The sequence below is a fragment of the Ammodytes marinus genome, assembly GCF_949987685.1.
Source record: "Ammodytes marinus genome assembly, chromosome: 10".
Classification (NCBI taxonomy): domain Eukaryota; kingdom Metazoa; phylum Chordata; class Actinopteri; order Uranoscopiformes; family Ammodytidae; genus Ammodytes; species Ammodytes marinus.
In genome coordinates this window covers 11,923,392-11,951,234 of record NC_137214.1, presented here as the reverse complement: position 1 = coordinate 11,951,234, position 27,843 = coordinate 11,923,392, and the positions used below count along the sequence as shown (strand labels likewise).

General features: G+C 42.6%; 1 protein-coding gene across 1 annotated transcript; it reads left to right on the top strand.

The window, feature by feature from the left end:
• Positions 1-962: 962 nt before the first annotated feature.
• jakmip1 (janus kinase and microtubule interacting protein 1) lies at positions 963-27,252 on the top strand (the record flags this gene model as incomplete). Its single annotated transcript, XM_080035409.1, has 23 exons — positions 963-1,260; positions 9,843-10,195; positions 11,165-11,497; positions 13,253-13,414; positions 14,162-14,374; positions 16,110-16,223; positions 16,440-16,586; positions 17,210-17,380; positions 18,174-18,233; positions 19,533-19,661; positions 19,779-19,907; positions 20,168-20,251; positions 21,179-21,241; positions 22,176-22,274; positions 23,150-23,251; positions 23,346-23,399; positions 23,673-23,738; positions 23,910-23,978; positions 24,147-24,224; positions 25,204-25,413; positions 26,760-26,825; positions 27,033-27,078; positions 27,176-27,252. Exons 2-23 carry the CDS (start codon positions 10,040-10,042, stop codon positions 27,250-27,252), a joined length of 2,628 nt encoding a protein of 875 aa, XP_079891535.1. The 5' UTR covers positions 963-1,260; positions 9,843-10,039.
• Positions 27,253-27,843: the final 591 nt, after the last annotated feature.

The following is a 27,843-nucleotide window of genomic DNA, read 5'->3' as shown; positions in this document are numbered from 1 at the left end:
AGAATCTGGGTCACACTCACACCACTTTCATATTGCCAGATTATTTCACCTAGTTCTTTTGGTGAGTCATATCCTAGAGATAAACATACCAAATCAGGAGGCCCACACCTGTGATACCTGTAAGTGAAGATTTTCAGTAAGTCTACAATGTACACATTTTAGGGGTGCATTTTTATTTTCTTCTCTTTTATTTCCACAATGTTGCACATCAGGTACAAAACAAGTAGGCTACACAACACAGGAGGGTAAGATACAGGAGCTATACATAGGCTATTCAACATAGAATAAAGGTAGGCCTATTTAAAAACATACCATATAATAAAAAAATTTATTTGAAATGACAATGAAATGAAACATTGAAATATTTTAAATAAGTTAAAAGAAAAATCATGCAGCTAAAATATGAAGTTATTTATTTTATGAGGTCGCCTAACAATCAGCATAGTATATTGTTAAACTTCTTATTTCTTATTCACACATAGAAATGATTTGCTGAACAATATAGGCCTACTGTCCATCTTTTGATAATTGAGGTGAAACACCTGGGAACAAATTATATGTTGGAAACCATAACCTGTCTGTGTCAGCCAGGCCTGCCATAGACTGTTTATAAAAAAAGGGGACCACCGGACCACCCCACCGTACACCCTGACGACGTAGACCTACGTTTCTCCCGCACTGGCTGCGTGTCCACGCATTAAGTGCGCGCGGTGTCATTCTTGAACACGCAGTCAGGTGTCGCGCTTCTATCACGCTACCGGCGACGCCCGGCTTTTTCTCCCATCCTCTCTCTCACACACGTTGACGTCGACACGGGCATCACTGCAACAGTTTTATTTATTTAATTTTTTTCTCATGTGGATGCAGCCTAATGTGTAGGAGCAAATGACGGCGCGCGTGCACTCCAGTGTGCGCGTGTTTGTGTGTGTGCGTGGGGGCGTGGAGCAAAGTGTCAACGTGCGGCGCGATAGGAGGAGGAGGGAAGAAGAGAAGCCTGGAGCTGAAAGCAGTCTCTAGCTAGAGAGGATAACACAAGTGGAAACACTACTTCAACTGCTGGAAAACGTGTGTAATATCCGAGGGTTAAAGTTGAACATGGTCGCCGTTAGCTGAACTAGGCATCTTTTTTTATATATATGTTTTAATGCCGGGGGTGAGTAACTGCTCTCCACGCCGAAGCCCATCCCTCCCTTTCCTGGATTTTAAGCAAATTAGGCAAAGCGACGTTTCTCAACATCCCCTTTTGCACCTCCATTTCAGGTAAGTTTGCTCGACTTGTAACGATAGACAACTTCTCCCAACTCATTTGTGGACTCGTTAGCTAGTTAGCTGCGGTGACATGTCTCCCACATTCGTGCTTCATGTGCTAACGGTGCGTTAGTGGATACAGAGTCGTCGACCACACCGGCTCTTCGGTTTATGAGTTTGGGCCACCTTTTAGTAACTGCCAAGCCTAATTTTGAACCAGAAATGGATGAGTAATATTGGCTGCATCGTTTGAACCCGTGTGACATCCTCTGGCCGACCCTGCCAGCTAGCCGGAGAGGAAGTATTAAGCTTGATAATAACGCAACCCGACACGAGCGAAAATATTCAACTGCTTTTACTTCCCTCGTCCTCATCCTCCTCCTGATAGGTTTTTTATCGAAGCCGTTACATTACATAGTGTCTTCGCCCGATCCCACGAGGTATAATGGAGGCTACTACTTGGTGGGGATAAGGACCACATTAGTCTGTGGTCACATTAGAAAAGCATTGTGGAAATGCTACATGATAGACACATCAGCACGTTCATGAAAGTGCAAGGACATCCGACCTCTGTGGAAGACTGGAGGATGCTGCAGCAGCCCCCCATGCATGTCGCCTCCGTGGGGTGTGGTTGGCAAGCCGGACTTGCAGCCGGGCTGTCAGCAGCAGCAGTGCAAAAAGCGCTCCCTCCAGCTCTCCACTGTAAAAACCTCTAATCTTCCATTTGACAGCTCATTAGAGAGCTGGCCACATCGCATTAAGCCATCAAAACATCTTCCCTCACAATATCCCTATACCAAACCAGTCCTTTGCCATGCATGATGCCCATTCAGCTGTGTTTACCCTGTGTCTCTCTCTGTCTGTCTGTCATAACAGCTCTGCTGCTGTAGTAGGCCCCAGAGGATTGTAAATCTGCCCCAGTGTGGACGGCCAACATGTGTTTCACACTCGCTTCTGTTTGATCAGCCTGCTCAGGGTGTGCTGCAAAACGATGATGATGATGATGATGATGATGATGCTGCATGCTGTGCTCATTGTATGAGTTGTAATAACTGACCCTAGGAAGGACGTAGTAGGTCTGGTGCAGGTAGTAAACTTACTATCATTATTATAATTAGTGTGTCAAGAAGAGACTCACGGTCTGCACTTTTCCAAAGTGCCTTTACATAGTTTGACACACACACGCACACGTACACACACACCAATGACAGCAGCTACCACGCAGGGTGCAAGCACACCAATGGGAGCAGCTAAACTTTGGGAAAAATTTGGGGTTCAGTGTTTTGCCCAGGGACACTTCCACATGTGGCAGGAGGCGGGGATCAAACCAACCCTGCAATCATTGGACGTCTGCTCTACCTGTTTAGCCACAGCTGCACCATAGGAACCCCCTCTCTCTCCCCCTGCCTTTACCCACACTCCTCTCGTTAACTTAATTTATCACACTTATTCCTCATTCATTATCCTATATCTTTCATTCTGTACGTCTGCCTTGTTCAGCTAAATACTTTGAGTACTGCACACCCTACTACTGGGATAATCCCTATGGAGACTTGAACCCACAAGAGCGTGCCTCCCTCATTGCTTCACTTCCTTTGTAGTAACCCTTTCATGAAGACATAAAACCCCCATATTAGTAATGCAAATAGTGAGTCAATATCTGTACTGTCCCGTGTATCGGAATTTATGTGTAAGCCGGGGGGTAAATAGCAACCAGCCTGTACTAACCAATGTGCTGTGAAGTCAGAGGGAGACAGAGAGAGAAGCAAGGTTAATCACATTACCAATTCTACTATTTCATCACTGCTAGTGCTAACACACACACTTCTGCACCCATGCATGCAAAAGCATATGCACGTAGAGGTTTATGCCCATGCCAAAAACAAGCAATGAATGCCTTCCTTGATTGATTTGACCAACCTGACACATTAATGCTTGCATAACTGACTCAGCATAACTGAGTAATGTGTTAGTGGGGAGCATATAGAGAGACTTCTTGTTTATGTGTTTGGGTTGACTAGTCATTGAGGTCACTAAACTGGTATTCATTCTGTTGGCATAGTAGTTTTTAGGTCATATGCTTCACTCGCGTTGCACTCGGCTGGATTGCTCAGGCTTTCAGCGGGATCTTTACAGTGTCTTTGGAGTATCACTAGACTGCTGAGAGTGTGTGTGTGTGTGTGTGTGTGTGTGTGTGTGTGTGTGTGTGTGTGTGTGTGTGTGTGTGGACTGTGGAGAGATGTCTGGAATGTGGCCAAAGTTGTTCTGACAGTCTCTTACTCTGCTGATACCACTACAATGAGAATGTATCTGTGTTGTGTGTCCATGTAGTCTACGACGAGGCATTGTAACAAATGTGAAGCATGAACAGGTTTATTTCTTGAGTCTGTCCACACCTGCACTGTTGAGTTTTAGAAGTAGGGACGGGAGTGTTTTTCTCTGTTTGATCCCATCTGCTGCTCTTTTATGTATTTATTGGGCCTGCTTGTCTCACTGAAGTCTAGTTAATGTTTGGCACAGTGTGAGTGTATGTGTGGTCTGTGTAGTTTTCAGGAGGTCCATCTGTATGTGTGTGTAAAAAGCTTGTGTGACCACCATTGCGGGGACGTTGGTCTTCCGATCACATACATTTGAGTGTATGGCTGTGTTACTAAGGTAGGCTGCAAACTAGGGATGGCCATTTAGAATTTTTTCTTTAACCACTTAACCACAACCGTTAAGATTTAATGTAGCCTATTTATAGTGAAATACCTGAAGCATTCTAGCAGGGCTCCAGACCTTCTTTGTTCCAAGGACCGGCATATTAATTTAAAAACAATTCAGGGACCAGTAGCCAATGTAAATTCATTTTGACCCAGTTCACATTCTTACATCCAGTTTAGCGATATCAAAATAAGAGTCTGGAGTTGAGAGAAATTAAGATGATTGAATTTTTTTTAACCGTTTAACCTTTAGTATTAACCGGTTAAAGATCTTCTTAACGGTTAACGGTCAACCAGTTAACCATGGACATCCCTACTGCAAACTCATAGAAACACAAATGGCCAGGGACGTTGGAACTACTTTCTTAGGGGGGTGCTGTAAATTGGCCGAGGTGCAGCGCTATCAGACAAAGCAGTAGGCTACTGGTAAAATTAGCAATCTATAACCATGATAAAATAGCCTATTTATATCTAAAATAATTTGATTAGAATTAAGCTATTAAAACAAACTATAAAAGCAAATAACATTTATGAATTTTCCAAAGTATCCTTTTAGCCTTTTTTTTTATTTTTTTATCCTGAATTTGAAGGACGTAGGTTTTGATTAAACATTGGGTTGTGACAATTTATAAGTGGGAGTCTGGGGGTACTCCCCCAGAATTTTTTGAGCATTAAATGCTTAATTTCCTGCATTCTGGTGAATTTTTATTCACCAATTTGTTCCTTTTCTGCATACATTTGTATTCTTGAGCCCCGCTGTGATCGGTGAATGATAACCGGGGCAGTGCACGTCACGTTGTCGAGGGGAAGGCTTCCGCGATCTCCGTTAGTTTCAGTTTACAGCCGACAAAGTTACAGTCACAACGACCGCATAGACAGAGCATGGACAGCGTTTTAAGGAAGCCTCTCATTCTTATTATCATAAGGGCGTTGAAGCAATTATATCCAAACATTACGGCGGCCCTGGCGGTGCGTAAATGGACAGCGCAGTTGGCAATCTCTCCTCAGCAGTGCAAGCTACAGTAAAAGTCCATCGCACAGCCGATTCCTGCCTCTGATACGTTGACTCGCAACATGACTCGAGGCTTTGCATTGGCTTTGGCGATTTCCCCTGCCTCTTTTTTCTCTCCACACGAAACGTTCTCTCTCCCATTGCACACACGCATGCCCCGGCCGCTTCTTAGAGCACAGCCAATGTTGGTTCCACCCGAAAAAATCAAATAAACACAAGTTGGACACAGGCCCTGAAGCTGAATGACCGCTCTGGTAACGGGCAGTCCATTACTGGACGCCGAATACTAGACCCCGAATATAAGACGACCCGACTTTTTTACGACCTTATAAAGTGTTAATATGTTCGCCTTTACTTGATGCATGCGCGCTCACCGGCCGGACACAATTCTTATCAGCGGTTACTTGGCACGATACCGGCACACACCTTGGAGGAGCAGGTGCGCAGGTGAACGTTGCATCCTGTCAGCGCGTCTCTCTCTCTTTCTCTCTCCCCCTGTGGTAGGGCGCTTAGCAGAATGGATTTTTAATGATAACCTAATGCTCATTAGTGCGCGCCCTTCAGCACTCTGACTCTACCGAAGTGCGCATGTGAAGGCGGGGCACAACCGTAATCTCGTCCTGGGCACGGTGAAGAAATGCGACGGGCATATGTAATCTAGCCTATATAGTATACTGTATAGCCTATAAACTATATATATTATAGTGTTATGCTCTGTCAAGTTGATGTGAGGGAGCAGGAGATGGGAAAGAGGACTTGAGATTGTTTACAGAGCAATCGCGGGAGCACAGGGCAAAGTGTAGGGGGGCGGAGAGGGGGTGCAGGCGGTGGTGAGGGGGGGTGAGGCCGCACCCCTACTTCCAACGTCCCTGCAAATGGCAAAGGATTTTAGAAACACTGCAATAGAAAAGTTCAACATTTTTGCAAAGGAGTCTACTCTCAAATGACCAAAACAGTCCAAATGTTAAAGTAGGTTACGCTCAGGCACCTGTTAGGAATGTACTGCTTTGCAAATGTCCACCCTACTGTGCAGTTTACTAATGATTTTCATAAAAAAAAGGAACATTGTCACATACCTTTTTAAAATCCTTCAACTTAAAGCCAAAGTGATGAGCACAGTAATAATGTAACTCCACACAAGCCTGCCATTTCACAAGAGCAAAGTGCTTTCCTGGGACTGTTATGAAACTACTTTTTATGTTTGTCATGATTTATTTGACCTGTTTCGAAACCGTAAAAAGTTTCAGCATCAGCCAGCTATAGCCAGGCACCAGCCTAAAGCCTTGATTTCGCTCTGCTTCAGTTAATATTGCTATGGCACATTGATGCTGACTTTCTTTCCCTGTCTTTTTCAGGGTGGCCGTTTCTCAAGCAACAATTAGCATTGTTGTGAAACTTCTCCTCAGCAGCTGCAGAATTTCTTCATCAATTCTTTCTTGCAGTCACCGTCAAGCGATTTAGCTCCATTGTTTGACTAAGCCGATTTACGTTCTCAGTGCTACATTCACTGCATCCAAATAGACCTGGAAGGTGCATTTTTTTGCTGATCCAATTTCTGCAACTCTCAAAATATGCCATGCTTATCTGTTATGAACATGGCTTTGGCATTATATCAGCTGTATGTGGTTGATGGCAGGGTCGATTATGACGTCAGTTTTGTCCATTGAAAGGGTTGTTTAAATACTCAGGTTTTTCTTGTGCAATATAAGCTAGATACGTGTTTACACTTTGAGTGGATGAGGCAATTTTAGGTGTGTGACCTGTGCTGGCTTTTGTGAACATTAAAAGTGCTTGTTAGCTTCTCTGTGCCCCTATAAAATGTTCCAGTTTCCCCTATAAACTCTCTAGAGTAGGGTTTTGGCTGCCAGCTTGGGAGCACGTGGCTCCGTGAGGCTTTGTGGGAACTGTCTGAAAAACCTGGACTCATGTCAAGTGAAAAATGAACCATACATTATTAACCAAGAGCTTTGTCGTGAGGCAAAGCACAGGATATCAGTAGAGGACTAACTCTGAACCGGAGTATGTGAAGACAAATACTGTAAGAAATAACATGCATCATTCAAGACACTTTAGTTTTTCTCTCTCCCCTAGGAAAGAGCTTAACATCCATTTCTGCTTCACCTTTTGTGAAACCATACACCATGGCTCTTTCATTTCATTTTGAATTGACAAAATAAATTGCAGATATGCTTAAAACAGTAATATGGGAGGAATCTGTACATGACACCGTCTTTGTTGGTACGAATGATGTTTGTGCAAAATCCAGTACACACTGCTTATTTTGAGTCAAGTCTATTGAGCTGCCATACATAAATACTTGTTTGTTACTAATGGGAATAATTGTAGTGATCCACTTGCGCCTGTGTGAATAGATGTCAGCCGTATCTGTCCCTAGTTGTGCAGTGTAAGAATGTGTGCTTGTGTCAGTGCGTTCGGTGTGTGAATGATCCCTCTCTCTCTGTCTGTCTGTCTCTCTCTCTGTCTCTCTCTCTCTCTGTCTCTATGAATGAGAGTGAGATCACCGGTTGCCCCTGCTCGCTAACATCACCATGCCAGCAAGTGAGGGTGGAGAGATGAGTGCTTTTTAGAGTATGTAAGTGGAGAGGGGGTGGGGGGGGGTTTGAGGGTCGGTTTCTCTGGTCATTTTTATTTCCCCTTCCCTCTCTTGCATATAGGCTGAATCGTCCTCTATCCTTTCTCTCACTCTGTTTTTCTCTCCTATCCCCGCTGGTTAACAACGTTTTGACTGTGCTTGCAGTGTAGAAATCCATGTTGGAGAAAGCTTCCCTGCCCTCCGGCATCGATGCATTTCTGCCTCTGTCAACCTCGGCTCCGAGATTGGACCAGATAAAACAATCACATCACGTGAGCGCACATGAGTGTTGTTCTGAAATGTGCAGCCTCTTTACGATGCAAGAAGTGTGTATGTGTGTCTGTGTCTGTGTGTGTGAGTGTGTTTTCAAATCCAGCGTGTGACTCCTCCTTCCCATCATCCTTTGCATCAAGAGGAATATTGTTTTTGAGAGCAAGGGGTTGCTTTGGTAACTATTGCTACATACCATCTGATCTGTGTATGTCGTGTTTGGTAATCTGTGTGTAGAGAAAGATGGAGGCGCCTGCGTTCTTAATGCTTCAGCTCCCTCACCGTTGCATTATTTATTTCATAGTTAGCAGACTGTGAGGTTACTGGGTTACAATTCAATGTTCAGAACGAGATTAGAGGAGTCCGCTTTCAGCTCAGCGAGTGTGTGTGTGTGTGTGTGTGTGTGTCATTGTAGCAACACATCTGCAACAGAGATATGCCCAAAAGATACCTGCTAATGCTAACACAACTGGAGCCTCCTTTCAATAGGGGGAAATTTGAAATCCTTTTGTATTAGCTTTGGTTTGTGTTGTTCAATAAGATGTCAACCCTTGTTTCAGCATGGCTGATGCATATTGAGGACTTCCTTAATACTTTAACATTGAAGCTGAAACTATAAGTTGATCAGTAAAGCCTGTTACATACTCCGCAAGAAGAAAGAACAAACTTCTCGCTGACAGAGCTGCGACAACAAGAACCAAGTTCTTTCTGGTCTGGACATTTCATACTTCACGAGAACTCAAGTGCCGAACTCCTCACCGCGGCACACGTCACACACTGTTACCATAGTAGCGCCAGCTGATTTTCCTCATTGACTTCAGACTGACCAATCACGCAATAGTTCTCGGACAAGCTGCGAGAAGAAAGTTCGGCCCGGACGATGTATCGAGAACAAGCTGCGAGAACAGCTGAACAAGAGCTGCGAGAAGAAAACAACGTAATTTTCTTCTCGCTGCTCTGTCACCGAGAACATTGTTCTTTCTTCTCGCGGAGTATGTAACAGGCTTTAGGTGACAGAAAATGTAATATTTCGATAATCAGATCATCTTTTAAGACATTTAACAAACAACAATATTATTTTGATTTGATGCTCTTCTCGGTTTTACATCATGGCTCTTATGCTCTATCTATGGAAAATAAGGCCAGTTGCCACTCTGTGCGTGGTGTCCTGTGTGTTTAAACAAGACATACATATGGTGGAAAATGGTAGCTATTGTGTTGATGGATAAAGTGAAAGGATTGATCGGGAGTAATCAAGAGTCAGCTTTCTTCTAAATTCACCTGGTCCAAAGGGTCAAGCCACTCAAAAAACACTCAATTATTTTACTGACGAGAAGTTGTGGAGACTAAAAATAAAACAATAGAAAAGATAGACAGACACATGAGAAATATCAAATGAAGCAAATATTTCTACATCTTAATTTCCAAGGAGACTTCTGTTAAACTCTTATTAGCACAGGCTGTCAGTCTTCAGGGAATTGGCAGTAAAGTGATAAAAGGAGTGCCGATGTGTGATTTAGTTTATTCTGCATTGGTTACATACAGTAGACTACAGGGATGCTAGGACACCACTTTACTCTGCACTGTACGCATGCAGGTCCACAACAGATAACAGAACCTCTGGACAAAGGAATCATCAAAGTAAAGGATGAATTTATTAGTCTTCTAAAAGAGAGAAGTGTCGGGGGGGGAGATTTGAGATGCCGGGGGGAACCATAGCTTATGGTGCTCGGACACGTTTTCATGCACTATGGAGCTGCCGAGTACAGTCCAGGGACTGGAATGGGATGGAGATAGATGGCCCATGTGTTGATGTTCGACAGAAGGCTGTGACAGTGGAGAGGGTAAATTTGAGTCCCAAAAATAGTCTGTTTTCCCCGGGCTATAGTGCGTCATGTCATGTGGCTCGGGCCCAGAGAGTTGTGCAGAGAAGTTCCGTGTAACCCAGTTTTTTTTAACACTGACTCACCCTTTTTTAATGTGTTTTTTTCCCTTTCTCTCTGTATTTCTCAAATAGAAACTCCCAGCAACCGCTAGTAATGATGTAGACTTGACAACGACATGACGGTGATGATGATGATGATGATGATGATGATGAAGAAGATGCAGGCCCTTGCAGGGAGGAGGAGCAGCAGCGACTGATTCTCTCCCCCGCTTTATTTAACACCACACCTGGCACTCTTATGTCCGTCCTGATTGGCTGGCCAGAGTGCTATGTCATCATCCACGCCCCCTGCGGCCCCGCCCTCTAAGAAGGGAAGGAAGCCGGAGAAGTCGGAGGTGATGTCCGACTCCATGCAGAGCACCAACGACGAGCTGAGGGGCAGACTCATGGACTTTCAGATGGAGCTACAGCAGGAGAGGGGAAAGGTGAGGGGGGGAGGAAGGGGGAAAAAGTGTGGAGAAAATATGACACCATTTTTATAATAGTCACAAGCAAATGTAAAGAATTATTTATAAATGTTGCACTTATCTAATGATGCAGGCTCACAGTCATGCAGTCACTAAAAACGCTTTGTTGCTGCAGCCACATGCATTACAAGCACAGTTAAATGTATAGTAATACATATAATAAGAGCTGTAATAATTGTGATTGGATACAAAGATATGCCACTCCCACAGGTTTTTTTATTATGAGTGTACCACCATGAACAATCAGCATAACACAGTTTATGTTCAGCGGCTACAAGGCTTGCCCTAAAAAGAGAGTGGATCTCCTCTTGTAGCTACTGATTGACACATAGAAACCTAGCTCTCAGTGCTCTCTGTGCACTTTTCTGCATCTGTCATGGTTGTACTTGGAGAGTGGCAGAAGAAATACCAGAATACAGATCCTTATGGGGCAAGACATGCTTAAAACGTAGGCACCTCCATAAAAAGGGTCTGCAAGTCGGCATTTGGAACAGTGGTGTAAGACAGCAGTTTATAAGGTTTAATGCTGGCATTAGGATGGTATGAATATACAGATACATTTAATATAAATCAAATGTTTTTCTCATTTAAAATATCATACCAGCCTATATCAGTTCAGCTGATATAGTTAGGGGTGTGCATGTGTACATGTGTATCTCGTTTGTAACTGGTTAGTAAATAATAACCGTTTTGGAAAAATCAATAAACGGAAACACATTTAAAAACTTCTCCCTGTTAAAATAAATCCTCATTTGCTAGATGCTCATACATTTACTTTTCGACTGCCACTACATAAAGCACAAACATAAGGCCTCACTTTGCTGCAAATATTCTGGGGCAAACGGATAAACACACGGTGTCCTGTGATATGAACGCTGATGAATAGTTGGATTGAATTCTTATGGTAAATCTGTCCCTCTCTCCCAGGTTTGTAAGCTGCGGGAGCGGCTACAGGAGCAGCGTCAGGCCCGGGAGCTTGAGCAGCACAAGCATGTTGTGGCGGTGACCGACCTGCGTGCCAAGCTGCATGAAGAGAAGCTCCGTGACACAGCGGCCGTGCGGGAGGGCCTGGCCCGGCAGCATGAGGTGGAGCTGGCCCGGGCCATCAAGATCCGGGATGCCGAGGTGCAGAGGCTCCAGGGGCTCGTCAACGCACTGAGAGACGGAGCTGCTGACAAGCTGAAAAATGCTCTTCTGGCAGAGGCTAGGGAGGAGGCCAGGAGGGCTTTTGATGGGGAGAGGATAAAGCTACAGCAGGAGGTATAGGTTGCACTGCAGCATAGAATAAAAGTGGCATTAGTGCAGTATTGATTACGTATCCATAGTAAATGAATGGACTTGGTAACTGTGACATCACCCAATACACCAAAGCATTAGTCCTCTCCCTGCTTTCAAAGTCACACCATATCTAGTATGCCATGCTTCTCACTTAGTACTGCCTAATGTGCACTCAGGCTTATTTAAACACCTACACATTAACATTAATTGACTATCAAGTGTGGTGGCTGTCTTGGTCTTTTTTGTTGTATTAAGGCTGTTACTTGACAAGATTTTCTGGGGATTTCTTCTGTTCTTAGGTCAACACACATTTTGATTTAATGGTAATATCAACAACATATTATATTTGTTGATAAACATTAACAAAATAAAAGCTTTCTTTTTTGTGCCCCCAAGCCCCTTAACTGAGCCATTTCACACCTGTCACTTTCTATTAAGATCACTTTTCTCCCATCTGCCTCAGTGATTAGATTCACTACTGTTTCCCACACTCTATCTTCCATGTGCCACCAGGCATATTAAAGGAAGAGAATATTAACATTACTGGACCATCTCTGCTGGCTATTCTGAACCAGTCCCTCTTGTCAGGCTATGTTCCTGATACCTTTTAAAATGCCAGCAGTAACAGTTCAACCTCTCCTAAAGAAAATACACCTGAATCCTAGCACACAACAAACTACATACAAACTGTATCTCTAACCTGCCTTTTTAATCAAAGATTTTCAAAGAATGTGTGTAACAAACTTCTTAAACACATTGAGGAAATTGATTTATTCAGTAAAATACAATTGAGGCCACAAACACAGCTCTTTTATTCTTTAATTGTATGCTTATGGTAGGTAACAAAATTTTTTTTTCTTCACAAATCATATCATATTTCCAAAAACCTGGGTGTCACATTTGACTTCCAGCTGAAAGTGGACAAACATGTTAAGCCAGTTCTTCAGTCCTGCTACTTCCACCTGAGAAATATTTAGTTTCACAAAATATTCCCACTGTATTATCTTTCCAGCGGTTGGAAATAGATAGGCGGCCTATCTATGCTTTTATGCAACGCTCTTTATTTCTGCCTAAGCCAAGACAGCGAGTCCATAATAAGGACTACTCGCTAAGAAGTCACATCGTTTTAACATTGCCTCAGTTCTTATGTCACTACACTGGCTTCCGGTCACATTTTAGAATCCATTTCAAGATCCTCCTCCTGACCTATAAGGCTGTGAATGGTCCTGCCCCACAGCATACTGGGGAACTCCTGATGCCTTATACCTCTGCTAGGACTGTAGCTGCTTTAGTTGTCATGTACATTATTGTGTTTTTTGACACATTTAACTGTTGTTGTTTTTATTGCTGTAATGTTGAAAAATCATTGTTTGCCCTTTATCCTTTTGTAAAACACTTTGTAACAAAGCTTTTGAAAGGGGCTTTATATGTAAAGTTGACTTACCTACTTATACCTACGTATGTGTGTCTATGGCCAGTGTTGGTGTGGGGCTTTGACAACCTTGTGTAAATTTGCTGCTGAAAAACAGGAAGCAGGGTGGAAAATCCTGTTGCCAAGCTATTGTTCCATTGTAGCCTTTTCCAGACAAACAGGGCATCTATCATTATTAGGCTTTAATGGGCTTTAGGACATGTGTTTATAAAGGAGTGTCACTTAATTTCTTTGTTGTTTTTGCCTTTTGTGTGTATTGATATGCTCGCGTGGGCATGTGTGTGTGTGTGTTATTTTTTTTTTAGATCCAGGAGCAGAAGACAGCCAGGAAGCAGGCTGATGAGGCGCTTGCAAACGCTCTGCAAGCAGATAAGGCCAAAGCCGCAGATCTCCGCACGGCTTACCAGCAGCACCAGGATGAGGTGCACCGCATCAAGAGGGACTGTGAGAAAGACATCCGCCGAGTGGTGAGGCCCCACACACACATACACTCTTCAGACACTGTTCATTTCTTATCCTAAACTGACAATGGACACGGTATAAAAAGGCTAATACAAATGAAGATTTGGGCCTTAGACAATCTTGATGGTAAACCTGCTGGTGACTCATTTACTTCCCTAAGCCATGTATTATTACTCCCGTGATAGGTTAGCTAGACCAACCCAGCAGCTGTTATTTTCATAGTCTCTGTCCGTCCCAAAGCACAATTTGACTATCACCATTAAGTTTCCCTCACACAACGACATCTGTTTTCCTGCTTCTGAAGTTCAGTTCCAGTTCAGTGTTTATCTCTCTGTGACATTATGAAGATAACAGGCTAATTGCTGCACTGCACTGTATGTCTTGGCCTATCTCTGCATGTGGTGCTTATCTACTCAAATACAATTCTGTGTACCTGCTGCAGTTACTCATTAACCTCCATTACTTCCAGTAGGGCTAGGCACTGTCTTTCAGTAAAGGAATGTTTCAGCCAGGGGGACCTAGTAAGTGGTGAGAGAGTAACCCTTTGATTGATGGAGAGCCGGCAGTGCAGGAAATACCAGTGTTAAAGAAGTAAATACGGAGGGAAGTGGAGATGGAAGTGGGAACATCTGTCAGAGAAAGTTGTGAGAAAGCAGTGCATGAACAAAAGCTATATAAATGAATGACAGCTGAAGCACACTCTTTTCCACCACCCACCACAGCCCATGTTAATTCTCTATCCCCTCTCATAGATGGATGAGTTGAAGGCAAAGGACCGGGTTGTGGGTGCTCTGGAGAGGGAGCTGGGGCTGCAGGCCGGCTACGCCCAGAAGCTGCAGCTGCAGAAGGACGCCCTGGATGAGCAGCTGGGCCAGGTACGAGAGGCCGAGAGATACAACCATGGCAGCCCCAAGAGAGAGGTGGTGCCGGGGCTGGGGGACAACGCAGACCCGCTCAACAACCAGGTACACACACTGACACTAAACCAAGTGTATGCACATGTGTTGATATATGTGCATGAAGGCAAGATAATTGGGCTCTCCCCAAACATAACTCTCATAACTCATAATCCTTTCAGTTACTGCCATCAGGTCGACATTTAAAGTCCCGATGGCATATAAAAACATTAGGGCTGTCAAGCGATTAAAAAAAAATAATCTAATTAATTACAGGCTCTGTGATTAATTAATCTAAATTAATCGCATACTTTTATGACACTTTTATACCTGTTTATAAACAGCTGTATAGCCTGCTACAGTTTGTTTCTCTCTCTCTCTCTCTCTCTCTCTCTCTCTCTCGCTCTCCGTCTCTCGTAACTTCTTTCTCCACAACAGACAGCGCTGCACTGCCACAGATGCCTATGCCGATTCAGTCACCATCGTCGTACTCATAGGCAAAAATATTGACACACACACACACACACACACACACGGGGCGGGTGTCCGTTTACGCGGGAGACGAGACAGCTAGCAAACAAAATTGAGACACACGGAGGAAGATTGAGAGATACTGTTTTGAACCTATACATTGTTGCACCCACTAAATCAATAATGCACAGACACTGCGGAGAATAAAGTAAGATGTCTTCCTACCTTCATGCTTATTTGCCCGAAGCATCCCATAAACCGTCCATAGAGCCCTCGGCCCCGCCCTTTCCCCTGCTTCTCTCTTTACTTTTCTCCCTTTTACCCGTGCGGGCTGTGTAAGCAAGCTACAGGTGCAGCTGCGCACCACTTTTGCACCGGGTCAAAGGGCATTATAGAAGTGCGATTAATCTGCGTTAATTTTTTTAATCGCGTTAATTTTTCTGTGATTAATTAATTAATTAACGTGTTAATTTGACAGCCCTAAACATATACAAAAATCCGTCCTCCCTGCAGCAATCACCACACTGAACAGTAACTCATTTATCACACTCCATTCAGTCTTCTTGCACTGTTTTGCTTTTTCACTGTTTGTATGGTCAATGTTTTGCACTCTTTCTTTATGTATCTGATATGTTTCTTCTATGTATTTTCATGTCATTTGAGCCTGCCCTGTTTAAGACGGATTTCTGTCAGTCGTGACAGACATTTAAGTTTTTCACATCTTATATTAATACGCTTATATATCACAGGCTCACTGATGTGTGCAGACTGTCTGCATTTAAAGTTATGTATCAGGATGAACATTTGGTTTTATAATGTAGGTTTTATAACCATGCAAAGCCTTTTTAATGGCATCAAAATGAAATCTAGAGCACTGTCTTTGGATTGATTCTTGCCATAAGTAGCCGGTACTCTAGCTTGAGCCCCTATTTAAACTTGTATTGGACTTGTTATACGTAGAATCAACCTGTGGTCACTATACTTGTTGTGTGTTTATAGCTCCATTGTATTTTTTATGGGAAACTCATTTACGTAATTTTTTTTTTTCTTTTTTTGAGAAAGTGAAGAACATAAATCATATTGGAGATCACATACAGTCTCAAGTCACACCTACAGCTCATACAATCTTAAGAAGAGTGTTGGTATACTGTGTACTGCACATACAAGTTTATAGTTGCACTATGAAAATCTCATCCTCTGCCCTACCACCACTTCCTCGATTGTTCCCATGTGCCTCCATCACCTGTCTGTCTGCCTGCCCGGCTACCTGCATGTTCTACCCTTTATTTAGATCTGGTCTTCCTCCTCCTCCCCTCTCCCCCCCGTTTCACAGGAGGTGGACGAGCGCGACATGAGAAGGTTCCAGATGAAGATCGCTGAGCTCCACTCGGTCATCAGGAAACTAGAGGACAGGAATGCACTGCTGGCTGACGAGAGGAATGAACTAGTGAGGAACACACATGCAGAAGCACATACATGCTGTGACTATAGACACAGACAGACAGACAGACGCACACACGCACGCACGCACACACACACACACAATGTCACACAAAGAACAATTTCCCTTTCCAAGTCTTGATCTTGCCTGTCCTGCTGCACCAACTGGAATGTCTTTGTCACCATAAGGCACCACTTAACATTGTTTCCTTCCACTGTCCAGTTGAAGCGGGTGCGAGAAGCAGAGAGCCAGATGAAGCCACTGTTTGAGAAGAACAAGCGGCTGTCCAAGAAGAATGACGACATTCTGCAATCACTGCAGCGCATGGAGGAGAAACTGAAGAACCTGAGCCGGGAGAACGCTGAGATGGTGAGACACACACTGCCAATATGTTTTACCTCAACTCACTCTTCTCTGTAGTTACAGATGAGTCCAAAGTTCAAGCACTAGTACAAGACAATCCCTACGTTCCAATACCCATACTTTCGGCTATTTAGTATGGTAGAGAAGAGATTTTAGGATGTCCCAATTATAGTGGTCAGATTTAGTACTTACTTAAAAATACCCGGATGTCTACTACAACCGGACAAGATTTTTAGTGTTGAAACCAGCATGCTATTTGGGCGAAGTGACGTCTCGTCACATCAACGCAGCCTTCGTATGAAAACAACTGGGGATTTGACGGATATAAAAGCAAGAGGCAAGACCAAGGCGCAATGTTATCATCGAATAAATAAGTAAAAGTATGTCCCAATTGTATGCCGACTGCATGCTAGCTAGATTATTTTTATGGTCAGATGTAGTATGTTGAATAGAAAAAAAGAAAGAGTATGCGATTTGGAACGCAGGGATTATATCAGTAGAAGAACATGGTTTGCGTTAGTAGGGATTTCATCATAAAGGAAGTGGGACCTCTGCTGGCCACATGTGGGGGAAAAATGTGTGCAGTCATAAATTCAGCCTCTCCCTCTTGTCTCCCTCTCCCCATCCAGAAGGAGAAGGCGTCCTCCTCTCGGCCCCCCTCACAGCAGCAGTGTGTTCAGCCCCAGCTCAAGAGGCCAAGCTCCCTGACAGACCTGAGCCACGCCCACGAGGAGCAGGAAGTGGAGTTCCTCAAGCTGCAGGTCGCCGAACAACGTGGCGTCATTGACGAGCTCACGCAGGTCAGGGTTTGACTCAAATCATGTTCTATATTTTATGAAGAAATAAATCACTTCTAATTGTTTTTTTTTTACTTTTCAAAAGTGTCACTGTTTTAACATATGAGTCCTACATATATTTTTCTTTGAAGAGTGATGTTGTCTCACACGAGAATATGATACAATAAAATGGCAGTTGGGCAGATTTTACGAGTTTGCCCATTTTGCCATATCAGCTAACAGCTCTTGATGTTTCGGCCATAGTGTGCAATCTTGTTAATAAATCATCAATATTGTTTCCCATAAAATGTATTTGAAGCAATACATCTCAAAATAGTTTTATAGAATATTACTTGTCCCTAAATAGAGGCATCACATAGTGAAAGCAGTAGTCCTCGTTTCCTGCTCCTCTCTGCATTTTGGTTGTGTTCGGTAACATTAATCCCAGCAGAGACTAATTTCTTCCTCATTGCACATCTTTCCCCTCCCAAACAACTATAAAGAGCGTCAACCCACACACTTTATTCCTACGAGTATTGTGTTTGCTGTATATCATTACCAATTCACCGTAGCTGTCTCTGTCAGTACAGTTTGGTTTTTCAATTTCTTATGCTGACATTGAATTTTTAGAAGCAGACAAAATCGGACCCTGTTGCATGTAATGTAATATTCCGATGACTGTTATTGTTTTGATTGAACAGCGCAAAGCCTGTAGTACTCGTCTAGTCATTTAAAAAAAAAAAAAAAAAAACAATTGAGGCTGGTGTTACCAGGGACAAAGTGTGAGATGTTGACATGCTTTGTGTTTTGTCGTCAGGAACGTGAGCGATTGATGATGGGCAAAAAGACCAGGAGGAAACCTCCCAAACTGTCTAAAGTAAGTGTCCGTAACTCTACTTAAAACTCAGTTAATCCAGTGGCATGTAACTAAGCAACTACCCTAGCTGCGGTTGACCGACCAATAAGAACTGTTTTCAGTTGACTGTGTGTGTGTTTAATTGGTCTCATGAGACAATAATGACAGCATCCCTCACAGCTGGGAGCATCACGCTGAGCAGACACACAATGTTCCCACAGCTAGCGGAAATCATTTGTTTGTTTGTTGGCGGTGCTTTATTTTATTTGATAAAATTTAGTGTTATTGTAGGACCATTAAATATTGCTTATCTGTGCTTCCTCGTATAAAAATAATAAGCGGAAATTGAAGATATAATTAATTGTGAGGTGATGGTGGTAAAATCAAATAATTGCTGTGTGTCTGTGCATGTTTGCTTCGTATACATCAGGGGACAGAGGGTGTATGATTTAGACTATGAAGGAGGAGGAGTTTGTAGATGCGTGTCAGATGTTTTCTCCCACCCTCCGAGCTGCAAGCAGTGTGTCACCTTGGTGAGGTGGATACAGGGTTGGGCACAGCGGCTTGGCTCTTGGACTTGCACCTGGAAATTTGTCTCTTTTTTTTAAGAATTTAAAACAGAAGTTGAAGTCGGCCTTTTGGGATATTCTGTAGGAGTTGAATGTAATCAGGAGCTGTGGTGTCTGCTTTTCCATTTTGTGTGGGAGTGTAAAGGAAATAAATAGTGCTGTCTGGACATTACTGGATGCCTGCAGAGTGCTGGATAGATCAGCAAGTATAGTCCAGGATATGATAGACCTATTTTAGGAGATCCTTTATCGTTTAGTGTTGGCATTTTGAATCTATAAGCAACATGACGGAGTACCTCCTTCTTATCCTCTACTTCTCTGCCTTCATTTGCCTCTGTGCCCTAGTCTGCCTCTACTTCTCTGGTTGCCAGGAGATGACTTATAAACATGATGGTAAGGACTCTGCAGGGGGTTGGAAAAGTTGATGGCAAGAAAGAAGAAAACAAAGGATGGACAAAAGATTTGATCTGATATGATCTGATTTACTTTCCTGGGATATACAACAGAATGACAGTACCTGCTGTCAGATAGAAATGTAGTGAACAGGCTTTTACTGAACAAAGGGAATCATTTTTTTAAACATAAGCAGATGTGTGTGTTTTAGAATTTAAAATCAGGTCTAATGAATCCGGATGAATGTTGGATTATGCAATATGGCACTTGATAAATTGTGCAAAAAAGTGTTTATTAGGTTTTGCGTTTTATTTGGCAATATGCACATCCTCTTTTTTGTTCCTCTTCCTCTCTGCAGAGGCATGTTGTGGAGACATATTTTGGATTTGATGAGGAGTCTATAGACTCTGAGACCTCGTCTCTGACCTCCTACAACACTGACCTCACTGACCGCACGCCTGCTACTCCAGAGGAGGATTTGGAAGAGGTAAGAAAATGAACAATATTCTCTAATTCTAACATTCTAAAAATATTGAACTATCTGATAGAAGGTCAAATCTTACATTTGTATTGAGTTTAAATCTGTTACATTTCTTAAACACAGACTATTACCCGCGAAGAGTCGGAGCTTCGTTTTCGACAGTTGACCAGAGAGTACCAGGCTCTGCAGCGGGCCTACGCCCTCCTACAAGAGCAGACGGGGGGCTCTCTAGATGCTGAGAGGGAAGCCAGGGTATGTGCTGTCACATTTAACTTTCTGCCTCCCTTAACCCATCATCCAAGCCACATTGTTCTTCACAACTCTGCAAAAAATTATAAATGCACAGGCCACATGATAAGCTTTTACAAGTGTTATGGTATTATAATTTTTTTTTTCTCCTCTTCTTATTGGCAGTCAAGTTTCTCAGTAAGGCCACATAAAGTCTGTTGTTCTGCTGTCCAGCCCCGTAACACACACTGAACCCTGATTGGTTGATCTTTCCCTCCCCACAGACACGTGAGCAGCTCCAGGCGGACCTCTGCAGCTGCCAGGCCAAGATGGTGGACCTGGAGAAGGCCCTGGCCGAGCGGGGGCAGGTAACAACAAAGCCGCTGAGGAGGGATGGTGACAGCAGGGGCTCGCTGGTGCTGCTCTCACTGGCCCTCCTGCATGTCTGTCTGGCCGCTCTGCTCCTGGGCTGGCGCTATGCCGACCAGGTCTTCCACAGAATCCTGTGACCTCACTTAACCCTGCACGTGTGATGTCACAGCTCTGTGCCTGCATGCCCTCCGCCTCAACCTCCCCTGCTGTCCTTTCCGTTTCTCACTGGGCCTTTTTCACCGCTGTCAATTGAGCCTTCAGCCCTTGACGAGGCTTCAAACTATTTGATTGATACACAAGTTATTAATATCAATAATATCTCACCTTTTCTGATTATGAATGCACAGTTTCATTAGATGTTTAGGTTTATTTAACATGTTCAAAAGTCCTCCCATAAAAGATTTTGGTCTGGAAAACTGAGCCAAACCTCTGGATGTGTAGAAGAGAAATTGAGCACCTTAATTACTAGCTACGGCATGTCATGAGGAAAGCTGACATTATTATTATGATGAATGCATGTCACTTTTCTTAGTTTCTTCATTTGTTGTGAACTTTTTTCCTTTTGTCACTGCATGTTATATTGCCTGTTCCACGCTGGGGCCGACACCAGCTCTGTTATTTTGATTCTCCGCTCTGCTCAGATTGCTTTTCTGTTCCTCCTGTTACTGTGAACACACAGCTCCCTTGCCTGTTTATATCAGGACTGATCTTTATTTCTCTGGATCAATAAACTTGTGCCACTGCCACTTTGTTCCTGTCTGTTTGTGTCGGGTACATTTTGCTTGTGTCATTTGGAAATTCAGCAGATGTGTGGGCAGACTGCTTTATGCATTACACCCTGTCGTCAGGGGAACACTATCCTTCCTTTTCCTGTGCCTGCCTGTGTCACTTCTTGCTGATGATGTGTTTGGTTGTTATGGCAGGATTCAAAGTGGGTGGAGGAGAAGCAGTACTTGCTCAGGACCAACCAGGAACTTCATGAGAAGGTACAGTAGATGGCAGTACACTGATTTGAATGCATCACTTTAATGACAACATACATACATTGGCTGTATCATTGCATCCTCGCTGACTTGGTGCCAACTAGGATCTTTACATGCTATTGCTGATATGATATAGTATTGTATATTATCTGTACGCATACCATACACAACCAATCATTTTGCTTTAATACAATACAATACAATTTGAAACTACAAAATGTGTGATCGAAATACACAGTCAATTCCAAGTGCTTTGCATCAGGAATGGGATGATATAATATATTTATGTCAAAATGACCCTGACCAAAATAATTGCGATTCACAATATCGCCATAATCTCTAAAAATGAATCTCAGAATCTTACTGGAATCAGCTTACATTTCATTTTGGTAATACATATCTGATTATTGCATCACATATGGGACACTTTATTTTTTTGTATGAAAAAACAATCAACAGAAATCAACAATTGTTTGGGGTCTATACAATAGGCAAACCAAGTCTTCAGCCATGGTGACACGTTTAGGAGAACATGCAGGCAATTAAAAATAAATCTTCTCCCCCCCCCCCCCCCAAGTCACTCATGAGGATATTCACGATCATCCAGATAATGGAAATGAACCATGATTTCATATTAAAATATGGTGTTTTTTTAAATCCTATCTTTGAATTTTTATATCATCCCATCCCTACTTTACATACTTTTAACAATGAGAAGGAAAAACAGCATAAACGATCCAAATGCTAAATTTAAATTTAATGTTAGAATTTTTTTTCAAAGAAAGATAAAAATAAAGAGTGAAGATGTAAGTGCAAAGGCGATGATTATGATTGCTTAAGATCCAGTGAGAACCTCTATGTTCTACATTACAATGTCTGGACATTGATTATTGTAGAGTGTTCATAACGTATTGTGTGTGTGTGTGTCTGTGTGTAGATGTGTGCGTTTCAGCAAGCCGAGTCGCGACTGCAGGCCGAGGTTCAGGACGCTCGCGACCAGAACGAGTTGCTGGAATTCCGAGTCCTGGAACTGGAAGTAAGAGAATGCACCAACGTCAAACTGTCACCAGGAGGCGACAACAATCTCAATTCCAGACGCAAGACCTACATACAGTGACTCCTCACCCATAACAGACACATATACTGTTCACCTCTACACACTCGAGTCCTCCTCCTCTGTATGCATCTCTGTGTTGCATTGTTTTGCATGGCAGCTGTGTGTATGTACCCCCCCCCCCCCCCACCTAACTGGAATATTATTTTTTTAAATGAAAGAATGTTGTTGTCTGTTCAGATGAATATAATTTTAAATTGAATAAAGAATGTATTTAAGTTCACCATTCGATCCCATCTTTGTTCATTTTGTGTCTCGTTCCTGCATGAATGTCCCACATTTTGTTTACATTTTCTATAAGATAGAAGCTTATACTTGTGGATAATCAAGGAAATATTAGGTTTGTTTGTGTGTTTGGTGTAATATGTTTTTTTTTTATTTGTTTATATGCTAAGTATATTTATTTAATATTAAAGTTAAATATAGATATATCATATTAGGTTAGGTTACTGATGTAGAGATTTAGTAAATCAGTCATCCATCACTCTTACCAGTTTATCACATTCTCACTTTTGAGTTTTCAGCACGTGTTTTTAAACTTCCCTATTGGTTTGGTTTGGTTTCCCATTTCTATCTATGGGTCCCCACCTCCCTTATTTTGGCAGATCCTGACCATGTTTTCAGTGTCATGTAAGTAAATCCCTCATTCACTCCCTTTACACTCTCATTTACATTGTGTACTTCACAGCACATCACCACCACCAACTCTTACATTACCTTAGGCCTTGTAGAAATGTTAGTTTGCCTGATGTCACAACATTTTTGCGTGTGAGTGTTAACGTGTGCACTTTCTGTAGGAGAGGGAGCGCAGATCTCCAGCCCTCAATCTTCACATGTCTGCGTTCCCTGAGAACAGCAGCAGCGCCCTACAGAGCTACTGCCAGCATGAGGGAGTCAAGGTGAAGACACACTCACACAAACCCCTCTGACTACTTCCCCTTTAAGACTACTACACACATTCAATATTGTGTCTGACATTTGAAATCTGTGCAGGATGTAATCATTCCTGAGCTGATGAAGAAACTGGATATCCTGGGGGATAATGGGGTGAGTTCAAAGACGGTGTTGTTGGATAAAAAATAAGATCTAGTGATGAGAGGAGATAGTTAATAAAATGCAGTTATTGTAGCATAGTTCTCTCAGTTGTTGTCCAGATTGGTGGGAAATTATTAAAGATTGTTATATTAACATGTTGGCTGCTTTTAGTAATTTTAAGTAGTTTGAGTACCAATTCAATTAATTTGATTAAAAATATAAGATCTTGTATTGTTTGTTTGTCTGACGATTTCTGACTCTGTCTCCCTGTTATGTTTCCTGCAGAATCTCAGAAATGAGGAGCAGGTAGCCGTGATCCAAGCACTGAAAGTGATCTCTTTGTGTGAAAAGGTGAGTGAAGGCCTGGTTGTTTTTTTTTACTGACACAAGTTGAACACACATTGCCAAGACAATTTATGATTCCCAATATTCTGCCGAGTTAAATATGGACGAAAATCAAACTTATATTTTGGCATGTGAGTAGGCATCAACCCCTCTTTTGTTCAAATCCTCCCTGTACAGTGGTTGAAGCAGATCGATAACACCGAGTCCGCCCTCACACAGAAGATGATCAACTTGGAAAATGACAAGGTGAAAAATCAATTCGCCATTACAGAACACAATCTACAGATGTGTATGTTTAAGTGGTGTCAGGTTTTAAATGTAGCACTCTTTTTCTGATCTGACAGTGTATGCTGTACTTTGCCATTCAGTAGTTATTCGGTGTTGTGTGTTATACGCTGTCACGTCTTGTTGCAGGAGCTGTTTAGTAAGCAGAAAGGATTCCTCGAGGAAGAGTTGGACTACAGAAAGCAGGCCTTGGACCAGGCCTACATGGTACGAAGCCTGGAGAAGTGTGACCGTTATGCCCCCTTTACACAACCAGTTGTCCCAAAGGCTCTCAAATAGACAAACACACTCATTTATATTGACTACAATATAAACCAAGGTTTTGTACCAGGCGTAACGGTTAATGATAGTGATTCAGGGAATGCAGGGATGCGACATTGTCATTTCAGCATGGCACATACAACATTTGGTACCCCATCAAACATCATGAATGCTCCATGGAGGTCAAATTAGTGACATTGTGTCGGGATACTGCATCTTTTACCACTGAAGTTTTAACTCTGTGAACAATCGGCGTCAGTGATTTGACCAGGTTATTTGGCTTCTTGTCCATTGGCCGAATGCTCTTTTATCTTCTGAAAAAAACAATTGCTGTTTTGCTCTTTCTTAAATTGTATAAGGTATGAAGATATATTAGCTTTTATAAATGATGTGTTACCTGGTTAAAGTGGACAAATAGTGAAGTTGAAGAATAATTGTAGACCGCGTGGGTTTAATTAAAGTTAGATTTTGTAATCATGAAGGATCATAACAAATTCTCCCCTCCTACTGACATTAGTTAGAGGTTCCCAAAAAACAGAAGTTAACAGTTAGGTCACTCTCATTATAATTAGAACCATTTCATTTGGTGTCAGTTTGTGTTTATGGTCCCACTTTATGTTGTGTTGGTGAAAGCTTGGCTTTTACATGGTAACTCAACATTTGTGTTGTTGATAAAATGAAGTTGTAATGTAAAGGTCAGGCCTAAATAACCCCCAATACAAAGTGGAACAGTGTTCCCCATATCTGCCATGGTCACAGTGGTGTGTGTGTGTGTGTGTGTGTGTGTGTGTGTGTGTCCGTTTGTGTGTGTGCATATGTGTGTGTCCGTTTGTGTGTGTGCCTTTGCACGCCTGTCCCTGTGTCTGCATGTGCACGTCCATGTCTGTGTACCTACCTGTATGTGTGTGTGTGGCTGGCTGTGCAGAGGATCGAGGAGCTGGAGGCCACGCTGTATAGCGCTCTGCAGCAGGAGCAGCCGGCATGCCGCGCAGTGGGCGAGTCGCTGACAGACAGGCAGAGGGAGGAGCTGAGGCTAGCCGTGGACAAGCTGCGGCGGCAGATTCTCAGGCAGAGCCGGCAGTTTGACAGTCAGATCTTACAGGAGCGCATGGAGCTCCTACAGCAGGCCCAGCAGGTAAGGCTGAATACCAACCCAGTCAGCTTACTGAGTCCTGCTCTCCCCTCAATCTGACCCAACCAGACCTCTGGTGCTATGAAAAAGATGCAGTATCCCTCTGTAGCTCTAGCTGTGCGTGCATATGTAGAAGTGGAAAGATGAGACAGAATGGCTTTGTGTCTGTGAGTGTGTATATCATTGTGATCCCTCCCACTCCTTCCCTATCCCTTCACTCCGCAGCGCTTACAGTAGTTTTACACCCATGGCTCGTACAGTATCAGTAATTCATTCAATACATCAACAACCACGGCACCTTCAACTTCATTTGTACTGTAACGTACTAACATGGTTTTGCTTATCTCTAACCAGAGCACTTAACACTCAAACCACATTATTAATCATTCATGGAAACTATTGGTAGAAAAAACTAATCTGTTTCTTGTGTGCCTATAAAGTTTCAGCAGGCCATACACCATATATCTGTTAAGCCTTGTCCATGGAATCTACCAACGGAACTTCTGCATCTCTTTTCATTATTTTGCTTTATTTACCCTCAAAAGATCAATTGAGAGGGTGACCCTTATTTACAATGAAGTTGAGTAAAAATACAATACACACACAAAGGCAATGCAAATATACAACAAGCTCACAAAGAGACAAGAACAATTAAAACATTCAGATCAAAATGAGTGAAGCAGAACATACGTAGCCTAATAAAAACAGTTACAGGTGGAGTGTGGCTGATCCAAAATAGGGTATTTATTTTAATTCTATGTTGTAAGTTGTTCCAGTAGTCAGGGGCACTGAAGCTAAAAGATGTATTTCCCAGCTCAGACCGGGCTTGTGAAACATAAAGCATGAGCATGTCAGTGGAGCAGGTCTGATAAAGCCCATCTGAATTTTGCAGCATTGCCGTCGAATAGAGTGGTAGCTTCCCGCTCAGGGCTTTATAAATTAAAATGTGCCAATGTGCGTCATGTCTTTCTTTAAATTTAAAAGCTTGTGTCTTTACTGTGTGAGTTGTCCCTGAATACACTTAAAGATACTCAAGACAGATACAAGATTGTCTCTTTGCAGACACAATGACTAATATGTTTTTCAACAGTCAGTGAATAAGCTTTTCAGTCTCAAGGACTCACTTCCTCTGTTCACTGTTAAACTTGCTCATCGGTTGCCGAGGCAGCTCATTCTTACACAAGTACCATGGAAACAGAGGGCATGATGGGAAGGAGGCAGGGTATTTGGAGTAAATACTGAATAGTTGGATCGCGGTGATATTAACCGTTTAGTGTAACTGGTTCTTGATCTTACATCGTATTGTAAAGTACTTTGACCAACTAACCACGTCTGTCTTTGCCTTGCAGAGGATTAGAGAGCTGGAGGACAGGATTGACATGCAAAAGAGACAAATAAAGGATATAGAGGAAAAGGTACAGGTTTTTCTCTTTGTAAGAAAGCTTTCTCTCATGTCTGTTAACTGTAACTAACTTGTGAGTGTGTTCACTGTACTACTGTGTAACTTTAACTTTAATAACTTCTTGACACTTTTTTTTCCTTCTCTCTCTCTCTTCTCACCTGTTGATTAAACCTCTTGTGTTCCTTTTAGTTTTTGTTCCTCTTTTTGTTCTTCTCTTTAGCCTTTATTGTTTGGCCTTAATGAAAGTGACCGTGGACCCACATCAGGTAGCCCCCTCTTATTCCCTGTGTCATCTCAATATAAACACAAGTATAGCTTTGATAGTAACCATGACATGTTTGGTAATGTTTTCCTTTTCCCTAGGTGTTATGGTGCTGTGGAGGCAAGCGAGGACGAAACAAAACCTATTTGTTTTTTATGCATTTGTAGACAGCTCATGAAAAAACCCTATGGCCTTTTTGATAAATGTGCACTTTTTGCAGGAGACCCTTATCTTGGAATGCAAACATTTTGTGAAAATGTAATAAATAACCAGATATACGTGAGATTAAAGTGAGTTTATTTAAGAATAACGTTCACTATAGTTTTTTTTTTTGGACCTGGAACACTAAAACCCTGACTCCTCTGTGAGAAGCAAACACATGGATTTACTGAGCGAAAACTCTGAATCAGAGGATTTATTGAAGGACTGCAGGCCAGCCGGACAATGGAAGAGAGAGAAAGGGATGGAGGGATGAAGAAGAGGAGTGGAAGTACAGGGCTGAGTGAGGAGGGGGGGGCTGCACAAAGCTCAGTGCTACTGGAGGATTTGGAGGATTTTGGCAAAGTCCAACGTCCGTGGCGTTACCAAGGAAACAAAAGTGCAACTCAAAGAGCAGAAGCCGAAACTTACTGGAAGCTGGTCGCTGCATTGAGAAGTTGAAACTACAATCAGTGGAGCATTAAAACCACCAGGTTATTATTCAACATTTATTTTTGAGAATGTACATCATTTGTAAAGCTAATTTAAGGATGCTTTTAAAAATAAGCAT